The sequence below is a fragment of the Emys orbicularis genome, chromosome 12 (genome assembly GCF_028017835.1).
Source record: "Emys orbicularis isolate rEmyOrb1 chromosome 12, rEmyOrb1.hap1, whole genome shotgun sequence".
Classification (NCBI taxonomy): Eukaryota; Metazoa; Chordata; order Testudines; family Emydidae; genus Emys; species Emys orbicularis.
Genome location: NC_088694.1, coordinates 51,406,606 through 51,417,806, shown reverse-complemented (window position 1 = coordinate 51,417,806; position 11,201 = coordinate 51,406,606). Strand labels below are relative to the sequence as shown.

General features: G+C 51.6%; 1 gene segment (V, D, J or C); it reads left to right on the top strand.

Moving 5' to 3' along the window:
- The first annotated feature begins 973 nt into the window (after positions 1-973).
- On the top strand, positions 974-1,440 carry LOC135886382 (Ig heavy chain V region MC101-like). The segment is given in 2 exon segments: positions 974-1,018; positions 1,141-1,440. Coding segments are annotated over 2 exon segments (345 nt in total).
- Positions 1,441-11,201: the final 9,761 nt, after the last annotated feature.

Here is an 11,201-nt window from a genome sequence, read left to right as displayed (position 1 = left end):
CAGTATGTACAGATCAAGAGAAGAAAGAACACACTGACATTTAAGAAAACGAAGAAAAACAGGAGTGAACGCACTATACGACTGAGCGTGCCTCAGTGCTATACACAAGATGGCGGCTTTGTGGCTATTACCAGCTAAGGGGGATACTATGCATGATGTCACTCCGAGGACGAGTCCCATGCGAGTATGAGCTTGGCAGGATTGCTTCAGAAACTGCTCTCTGGGATCTCACATTATTCCTGATTTTATTGGCAGTGAAATTATGTATTTATTTAAATAAGTTCTGAAGAGACACTCCGAATTTTACAAGTAGCAGCTGGCCAACAAAACGCTGCTTTAGGAGACTGATAGCAGGCTTACTCATAGAAATACTAATTTTACAAGTGCAATTATCTCAGCCCTGGCCTCCTGCCTGTCCATAATGAACAATTAGTAAAGGGTAAGGCTAGGCTAAGGGTATTTGTGTAGCCAGATGTGTATATTTTTGTCATATTTGAACAAAAATGTTTTTAGAGAGAATTTTATTTTTTGTATAACTCCTTTATTTATCAACCGATTTGGGGGAAAAAAATCAAATAGATTCAGGTTTTTTTTCCTTTTTAGAGGCCCCTCATATTGCAAGACCCTAAAGTGTAGTTTAGTTAGTTTATACCTTAATCTGGCCCTGGGTAACTCTCTCTATTCAGTGATTTCATGGTTGCAAATCTCAGGTGGGCAGAAGAAATAGGAGAAGGGAACATTCCGTGTTACAGCCGGACTCTGGAATCCACCTGCCGTGAGACTTAACAATGCGATGCTGCGTCACACACACCTCCTAGGTCCCCCCGTTATATTGTCCCCACCCCCTGGCCCATGCAAATGAGCTCCCTGGGGCCCTGTTCATAGCCCAGCTGCATGCCGCTCACACCGCTCAAAGCCAGCGCCCGACTTCAGCTTCCCATCCTGCCTGGGGAACGAGCCGCCAGCCGCAGACATGACCCCCAGCCTGGCCATCGCCTTCCTCCTGCTGCTCCAGCGGGTAAGGGCAGGATCTGCGCTGCCGCTGGGTGCCCGATACCGCATGTTCCCTAATAACTGCGCCTCGGGGAATCACTGCAATATTTCCCCTTTATCTCCCCCTCTGCAGGTGTCTATTCCCAGATCAGCCTGGTGGAGACTGGTGGGGGAGTCAAGAAGCCCGGAGAGACCCTCAGACTGCCCTGCACCGTGTCCGGATTCTCTATCACTAGCTACGGGGTGCACTGGGCCCGCCAGCCAGCGGGGAAAGGGCTGGAATGGATGGGAGTTATCTGGACTGGTGGAGGCAATAACTATAACGATGCTCTCAAAAGTCGCCTCACCATCACCAGAGACACCTCCAAAAGCCAAGTGTTCCTGCAACTGACCGGCCTACAGCCCGCAGACACCTCCGTGTATTACTGTGCCAGAGACACACAGTGAGAGGAAACCTATCACAGGCAGCACTAAAACTAACCGGGCAGAGAACCAGCCTTCCTGTGTGAGCCGCCGAGAGCAGCAGCTGCCAGCACCGTGTTCTCTCTGCTTCCTTAGTTCTTTGCTTCTTGAGGATTCCACAGCAAGTTACAAGCCCTTGTTAATTAACCCCTGTATCATCCCAAGTCACATAGTGAATCAGAGACACCAAGATTGAGAATGGAACCCAGGAGTCCTGACTCCCAGGGCCCTGCTCTACCAATTTGTCCATCATTCTGCCCAGAAGTGAAAGGAAAGACCCCAGGAATATTCATACCTAGACTCACGCTATAGCAACTAGATTATTCTTCCCTCTCATAGTTGGGGAAATAAACACGGAGTCTTTTTACCACTGCCTGTTGTAGATCCTAGAGCCCGACTATCATGAGCTAGGGAACAGAGCCCAGGCCTTCTGTTTCGTGGAGGACAAAGTCTGAGTCACTGGCTCAAGGGCACATTGACTGAGAGCAAACAGCCAACACCTCACTCTGGCTCTGTGCCTGCAGGGTGCTGAGCAGGCTAAATCTCTTCCCCCTCAGCCCATTGATAAATCTCTGTGGGTGAAATTCACCCCAGTGCTGAGAGCCCGGCACAAAGGCCTGAGCCCCAAGTGAGCCCCACCTAACCACAAAGCGCCCGTTTAATATTTCACAAGCCCGGTCCTGTCATCTTTGCAGGACCCAACATCTCTGTTTTTACCGCATTTCCCCTAAGGTGCTGCCTTCTCTGCCTCTGTGGCCCAGATTCAGCCTCATGGAACCAATTCATAACAACATAAATCTTTACAGAGATCCCCCTTTAGACGTGCACTCGGCTGCCTCAGTTACACGTCACCTCCAAAAACAAGGCAGAGTTCACCCAGAGGAATTTCCCAGTCCCATGCAAAGGTTTAGAGATGAATCCGGATACTCCCCTGCTCTGCCCCACGTGGTCCATTTTTAACCTCTGCGAAGCAGATGGGATGTGGGCCTGTTCTGATGCTCGGCGCCTCCTACACTTTCGGAACAGGGGCAAGTTTCACCTCCCATTTCTAGAGTCGATGTCGGCTACTACATAAAACAGGGGGAGACACCCAATTTGTCCGGTGACCAGAGTCACAATATAAATAACCTGCTGATGAAACTCCACAGGAACAAGTCACCAACATTTCACAGGCTGAACTTTGTTCCTCTCCGCCCAGCCCAGGTACATAGAACATCAAGGTCACGTTACAAGTCGTTCCCTGGCTTAGAACTAGGGGCTGAACTAGACCAAATGTGGCTCACCAGGTATCTCTGCTATAGCGAAGGACAGGGAGAGTTTCCAAAGCATTAACACGGGTGAGGTTGGGTGCCGAAATCCCGTTCACTTTCCATGGAAGCTGGGTACCAACAATTCCCTGTGTGGCAAACCCAGGACAAACAGCTACAAAGGGGGTAGTAATCAGTCCCAGGGGGTTAAAAAGGCCTCTCCCAAGCCACTGAAGAGAGAGAACCATGGGGAAATAAAGTTCAGCTGGGCAAGGGGTTACTAGGGAACTAATTAGGTTCAGCTGGCTCCAACTGCTTGGGACCTTTTTAAACCCTCCCCGGCGTGGAAGGAGGGGGGAGAGAGAGTGAGAGAACCAGGGAAGCTGCCAGTAAGTTAGGAGCAGCAAGGCTCTGAACACTTCCTGCAAGGAAGGCGGCACTCTGTCCCCAGAAGGGAAGATAAACAAGTACAAGGGGCTGACTGAGAAGAGGAATAGCCAGACCCTGTGCTACCTGCAAGGATTTGGCTTGCCCAAGCCTGTGTCTCCAAGGCTAAAAAGGACTGAGCCTGCTGAGGAGAAGAAGGTACTTTGCCATACGTGGTGTCAGGGGTGGGATCGAGTGAGGCGTTGTGGCAAGTCATCTCAGGGCAAGGTAAATCGCACACACACACACACACACACAAATGGAGGACGTAGTGAAGGCGTTGATTCAGGGCACTGCGGCCCAACAAGAGGCTACCAGAGTACAGATGACAGCCCAGCAAGAGTCAGTACATGTCCAACAGGAGACAAACCAATTGCTGATGAACCAGGCAGCCCAAGATTGAGCCACCCTGAATGATGTAGTGAACCAGTTGAAAGCCCTGACCGCGCTGACGCACGGGCCCCAGGGGACCAGGCCGCTACGCGCAAGCAACTATTTACAGAAGATGACAACGTATGACGATATAGAGGCGTATCTCCTTGCATTCGAGAGGACGGCACTGCGGGAGGCTTGGCCCCAAGATCAGTGGGCAGGCCTCCTGGCTCCATTTCTGTGTGGGGAGGCTCAGAAGGCCTATTTCGATATGACCATAGAAGCAGCTATGGATTACCCCCAGCTGAAGGTGGAAATCCTGGTGAGGTCAGGGGTGACGCCGGCCATAAGGGCCCAGTGCTTCCACGAGTGGAAGTACCGGGACGACAAAGCACCGAGGTCCCAGCTATTTGACTTGATCCACCTCGTCCGGAAGTGGCTCCGCCCTGAGACCCATGGGCTGGAGAAGGTGGTTCGAAATCCTGGTGTTGGACAGGTACATGAGGGTGTTGCCACCGGACGTACAAGGGTGGGTCCGCCAAAATGATCCCTCCTTGTATGATGAGCTAGTTGCCCTCGTAGAGAGACACTTAGCAGCCCAAGAACTTTCTCGGACCCCCGGGGAAGGAAGAGCCAGAATCGGAGACCAGTCTCTGCACCGAGGCCCCGGTTTGCCCTAGCACCAGGCCGGACAATGGAGGGGAGGAAGGAGGCAGAAGAGCAGCCCGTGGTCCCGGAGAGACTTGAGGACTGGGGGAGAAAGACTCGAGAGATAAAGCCCAGCAGCCCGAAAAATAGGGGGCTGCCCCGAGCGGGGTACCGATGTTATGCCTGTGGCAAAATGGGGCATATCGCTGCCCAATGCCCGAATCTAGGAGAGCCTATGCAATGCGAACTGGGAGATATAGGGGGACCATGTGATCTAATAAGTCTAGTCGGGGTTGCGATGGTCCTCATAGATACACTAGGCCAGTTAAGATGAATGGTATAAAGACCACAGCCTTAGTAGACTCAGGAAGTGCAATCACGTTAGTCTCGGGGAAGCTGGTCGGGCAAGACCAACTATCCCGGGCCAAACGCTCGGGAATATCCTGTGTGCATGGGGATGTCAACTATTATCCAACCATCCCCGTAAAAATAGAAGTTCTCGGAAGCCCCACTAGGTTGACGGTGGGAGTCGTTCCAAAACTCCCCTACCCTGTCCTTATCGGACGAGACTTCCCGGGGTTTGATAGCCTACTAGGTAGAAGAAAATAATGACCCTGGGACCCAGGGCGTGGCCCAGATCATTAACCCTCCCCCGGCCTTCCATGAATTTAGCCAGGATTTGTTCTCCCCGCCGGGGAAGTCCAGGAAGACTAGGAGGGAACGGAGGGTGGATAAAAGGAGGGGGACGAGGGTCCTGACCCAGTGCCAGAAGTCTACGCTTGTAGGGGAAAGAAGGGGCTCGACTGACAGTGGGACTGGGTCGGCGATCAACAACCCTATCGCCGGACCTGGTTCCCCAGGGGCTTTCCCCGAGGGGGAGACGGAGGTAGACCCCCCCGAGTTTGGACAAATGGGGACCGCACGCGGGAATTTTGGTCAAGATCAGACCAATGATCCCATATACCACAATATTCTCAAAGAAGTAGTCGAGGTAAATGGGGTACCCGTGGAGGGGAGAGTTAAGGGCGCGGGGCCATATTATATGATTAAGAATGACCTGCTATACAGAGTAGTCCGGGTCCAAGAGCAAGTCATACAACAACTCTTGGTCCCACGGAAGCATCAAAGAGCCGTAATGGAGCTGGCCCACAGCCATCTGTTCGGGGGCCATCTAGGGGTAGATAAGACCCTGGATCGGATTCTACAGAGGTTTTTTTGGCCTGGCGTTTATGCAGCGGTCCGGCGATATTGCACATCCTGTCCGGAATGCCAGATTCATGGGCCCCGACCCCACTTAAGGGCCCCTCTGGTACCTCTGCCAATTATCGAGGTCCCATTTGAGCGTATAGCTATGGACATAGTAGGGCCATTGGAAAAGTCAGCCCGGGGCCATCAATACATTCTGGTAGTACTAGATTATGCCACCCGATACCCCGAGGCCGTACCCCTACGGAATACCACGCCCAAGACCATAGCCAAAGAATTAGTCCAGATTTTTTCCAGAGTAGGAATACCTAAGGAGATCCTGACGGACCAAGGGACCCCCTTTGTGTCTAAGCTGATGAAGGACCTGTGTACAATGCTCCACATACGGACCCTTAGAACATCGGTCTACCATCCCCAGACCGATGGCCTGGTCGAACGCTTTAATAGGACGTTGAAGAACCTGTTACGGAAAGTGATTGGTCGTGACGGGAAAGACTGGGACGCCCTGCTGCCTTACTTGCTGTTTGCCGTATGGGAGGTACCTCAGGCTTCCACTGGATTCTCCCCCTTCGAGCTGTTATACGGTCGCCACCCCAGGGGCATACTGGACCTGGCTAAAGAAGACTGGGAAGAACAGCCGAACCTTGGGAGAAACGTTGTTGAACATGTGTTGCAGATGAAAGACAGAATAGCCCAAGTCACCCCCCTGGTGCGCGAACACATGGAGAAGGCCCAAAGGGCACAACGGACAAACTACGATCGCCGAGCAACGACCCGGAAGTTCCAGGTGGGGGACCGGGTGATGGTGCTCATACCCACGGCCGAGAGCAAGCTCCTGGCCAGGTGGCAGGGGCCGTACGAGGTAATAGAAGTGATAGGAGAAGTCGACTATAAGGTCCGACAGCCAGGCCGCCGGAAGCTGGAGCAGATCTACCATATAAATCTGCTGAAACCTTGGCACGATAGAGAAGCTCCGGTGGCTGCGCTGGGGGCGCCATCCCCTAAAAGCAACCAGCCCGACCTGGTGGGGATATCCCCGGAGTTGACTCCGGAACAATGATCAGAAGTGATCAGCCTGATCAAACGCAACCAGGATGTGTTCTCCGAAAAGCCGGGCAGGACTACGGAGGTTCACCATCACATCCTCACGGAGCCTGGAGTGAAGGTGAACGTTAAGCCATACCGGATCCCAGAGGCCAAGAGAGAAGAGATTAGGACAGAGGTCAGGAAAATGCTGGCCTTAGGAGTCATTGAAGAATCTCATAGCCAATGGTCCAGTCCCGTGGTTTTAGTGCCTAAGCCGGACGGCAGTATGAGGTTCTGCAATGACTTCCACAAACTCAATAAGGTGTCCCAATTTGATGCCTACCCTATACCCAGGATAGATGAGCTGATTGACAGATTGGGAAAGGCACGGTTTATGTCTATCCTTGACCTTACCAAGGGCTATTGGCAGATCCCCCTGGCCAAGGCCGACAAGGAGAAGACAGCCTTTGAAACGCCAGAAGGTCTATATCAGTACTCTGTTCTCCCCTTTGGGTTGCATGGGGCCCCCGCTACTTTCCAACGGCTAATGGACAAACTGTTGTGACCCCATGGAAAGTACGCGGCAGCCTATCTCGATGACGTCATCATATATAGCCCCGACTGGGAGACTCACGTGGAGAAGGTGGAAGTGGTCCTGGACACCCTGAGGAAGGCAGGGCTGACTGCCAATCCCTCCAAATGTTCAATCGGGTTAGCTGAGGCTAAGTACCTTGGGTATATAGTGGGGAGGGGCGTGGTGAAGCCCCAGCTCAACAAGTTAGAAGCTATACAGAAGTGGCCCCGACCACTCCGGAAGAAACAGGTCAGAGCATTCCTGGGACTAGTGGGGTACTATAGGCGGTTCATTCCCCACTTCGCCACCAGGGCATGCCCATTAACGGACCTAACAAAAGCTCGGGGCCCTGACATAGTAAAATGGTCCGCTGCGGCCGAGGGCGCTTTTGCGGATCTGAGGATGGCCCTCTGCACAGACCCCGTACTAGTAGCCCCAGACTAGGGGAAGGAGTTTATCCTACAAACCGATGCCTCTGAAGTAGGGCTGGGAGCGGTGCTTTCCCAAATGGTCGGAGATGATGAACACCCCATCCTCTTCCTCAGTAGGAAGCTCCTACCTAGGGAACGGAAATACGCCGTGGTGGAGAAGGAATGCCTGGCTGTGAAATGGGCCATAGAGAGCCTCCGCTACTATCTACTTGGACGGAGGTTTACCCTTGTCACGGACCATGCCCCTTTGCAGTGGATGCACCAAAACAAGGACAAAAACGCGAGAGTAACAAGATGGTTCCTGTCGCTTCAACCCTTCCACTTCACAGTACGACATAGGTCTGGGACCCGACATGGCAATGCGGATGGCCTGTCGAGAGTGCACTGCTTTCCGACCCAAGTAGCCCAACCCCGTAGTGTTGAGCAGGGGGGGGGGGGATATGTGGCAAACCCAGGACAAACAGCTACAAAGGGGGTAGTAATCAGTCCCAGGGGGTTAAAAAGGCCTCTCCCAAGCCACTGAAGAGAGAGAACCATGGGGAAATAAGGTTCAGCTGGGCAAGGGGTTACTAGGGAACTAATTAGGTTCAGCTGGCTCCAACTGCTTGGGACCTTTTTAAACCCTCCCCGGCGTGGAAGGGGGGGGAGAGAGAGTGAGAGAACCAGGGAAGCTGCCAGTAAGCTAGGAGCAGCAAGGCTCTGAACCCTTCCTGCAAAGAAGGCTGCACTCTGTCCCCAGAAGGGAAGATAAACAAGCACAAGGGACTGACTGAGAAAAGGAATAGCCAAACCCTGTGCTACCTGCAAGGATTTGCCTTGCCCAAGCCTGTGTCTCCAAGGCTAAAAAGGACTGAGCCTGCTGAGGAGAAGAAGGTACTTTGCCACACCTGTTAAGCACAATGTTGACTCTCTGATCGAGTGTCAGACAGCGTATTAAGGACACAGTCACACAGCCTTTGCCAGACTCTCTGGAAGTGTCACTCTCATGTCAGAGCTCTGATTTTGGGATTTCAAGTCTGGGTTTATCTGCCCCTTACTGACAGCAGGATATGCAAATAGGGTTACTTAGCTCCCTACTTACACCCTGCCCTTCCCCAGACCCTGCAGATCTTGCACTGAGGAGCCAGAGCCTTTTGGGGTGGGCAGTGAAGGAGTTAATGCCCGAGAACCCCCGACACAGGCAGAGAAATGCGAATTTGGCTCCATCTCTTCCTCACTCTCGCAGGGCTCAGAGGATTTTCTCCCCCAGAACAGCGGATGTTCCTGAGATTGCTTCTTGGCCACAATCTCTTGATTCTTGACGTATCTTGATTTGCAGGTGACCGGTCGCAGGTGCAGCTGGTGGAGTCCAGAGGGGATGTGAAAAAGCCCGGAGACTCTCTCCGCCTCTCCTGCAAAGTCTCCGGGTTCACCTTCAGCAGCTACTACATGGGCTGGGTCCGTCAGGCTCCCGGGAAGGGACTGGAGTGACTCGCCTGGATTCACGGCTCTAGCATATACTACAGTGACTCCATAGAAGGGCGATTCACTGTCTCCAGAGATGACCCCAACAGTCTGCTGTACCTGCAGATGAACAGCCTGAAGCCCGAGGACACCTCCCGGTATTACTGTGCGAGACACACAGTGAGGGGAATCCCGATCCTGCTAATACAAAAACTCAAGATGCAGAATCTTCTTTCTCCCATATGCCACGTGGGGGCAGCACTTCCATAAACAATACACCACGGGGCACGAGAATGAGACGGGCACCAGGGTGAATAAGAGCCTGCCACCAGGTTTTAATCCTATAATTCACTGTCTATGGTCCCCATTGCTGCACAAAATCCAGATGGACCGGCGGAGCAGGGATTATTCAGATCCTGGATAAACCCTAATGAGCTCCAACCCGAAATATGGGGCAGGGCAGGGACTTTTTTAAGGGGCATCATGGATTTATTCACCCACCTCAGATCTCAGGTTCACAGCCCAGGATCTCTGCCATGTAAAAGGGCGGAGCTAAGGAGCCAGCCCACAATATGTCTCCACAATTTAATGCCATAACCATAGAGATAAGGGACCCCACATCTCAGCCCTTACAAACCTGAATCAGCCCAGTACTGGCACAGGGGAGAGTCACGCGCCTAGGGATTCTGGGATGGAGCAGAATCGCTCAGGGAGAGGCTGCTGCACTGCCCAGGTACTAGCACAGCCCCATTGTTGGTGAAGGGTTAAAGGTCACTAGAGTCAGAGTCTAGAGAGGAGAGGGCTGGAGTTATTATCTGGTGCTGCTACTATATGGACTTCCAATTTTCCTTCTGAGTCCCTCAGTTCCCAGCTCATGCACCATAAAAACAGCCAGACTGGGTCAGACCAAAGGTCCATCTAGCCCAATATCCTGTCTTCTGACAGTGGCCAATGCCTGGTGCCCCAGAGGGATTGAACAGATCAGGCAATCAAATGATTCATCCTCTGTCACTCAGTTCCAGCTTCTGGCAAACAGAGGCTACGGACACCTGGCTAATAGCCATTGATGGACCTATCTTCCATGAACTTACCTAGTTATTTTTTGAACCTTGTCATACTTTTGGCCTTCACAACATCCTCTGGCAAAGAGTTCCACAGGTTGTCTGTGTGTTGTGTGAAGAAATACTTCCTTTTGTTTGTTTTAAACGTGCTACCTATTAATTTCATTTGGTGACCCCTAGTTCTTGTGTTCTGAGGAGTAAATAACACTTCCTTATTTACTTTCTCCACACCAGTCATGAGTCTATAGAGCTCTCTCATACCCCACTTAGTTGTCTTTTTTCCAAGCTGAAAAGTCCCAGTCTTGTTAATCTGTCCTCACATGGAACCTGTTCCATAGCCCTCATTTTTGTTGCTCTTTTCTGTACCTTGGCATGCAATATTGGAATATTACATACACAATAATATTAAATATAGGCTTTAAAAAAACAAAAATAAGGGGATTTCAGGATGGGAGCAGGGAGCGGTCTCTCGATTTTTTTGGTTATTCTTTTAGTTGTTATTATCCCCCTTGGGAAATAGGTAACAGGAACCACCTTTGAAATATCAATTCTTGCCTGTGGTTCATAATGTGGCGAGGCGGAAAGGCAGGAAGAATGTGAGAGCAGGGCTCGATCCTGTCCGTAGGAACCAACCCTGGCAGGAATTCCAACCACTCTGACCACGATGCTGGGAGACGGGTAGATAAAAGGGATACCAGGGTGACACATGTAGAGACAGCCAGCACCGGGCAATCTTTCCGAATGCAGCTGGGGCAATATTAAAGCTAAGAGCCTACCAAACCCTACAGGGATTCAAATCTTTTCCAGTCCTTATTTCTTTAGTGACTGTTTTTGCTCCTTCTCTTGACTCAGATAGTAAACTCACCCAGGGAAGGAGTTTATGCTTCTTATAAAGGAGGGGGGTATGCAAATATGGGTGTCTGTTTCCTGTTTAAATCCAGTCTCTCTCTCTGCCCAGGCTGCACCCAGAGAGACATTCCGAAGCCCCTTATGTCTGTCCAGCTACCGTGTGTCTCTCTAAGAACTTTCCCCCTCAAAGACCAGGGAAAAAGGGAGTTTGGCTCCATTTAGCTTTTCTTGTAGCAGCTTTGGAAGGTATTTTCGCCCTGTAAACACATTTCAGAGGCAGAAGGTTTGTTAAAGCTCTTCTTATGATGTCGAAGTGTATCTTTCTTTGCAGGTGTCTCGTCGCAGGTGCAGTTGGTGGAGTCTGGAGGGGATGTGAAAAAGCCCGGAGACTCTCTCCGCTTCCCCTCTAAAGCCTCCGGAATCACCTTCAGCAGAAACGAGATGCACTGGATCCGGTAGGTTC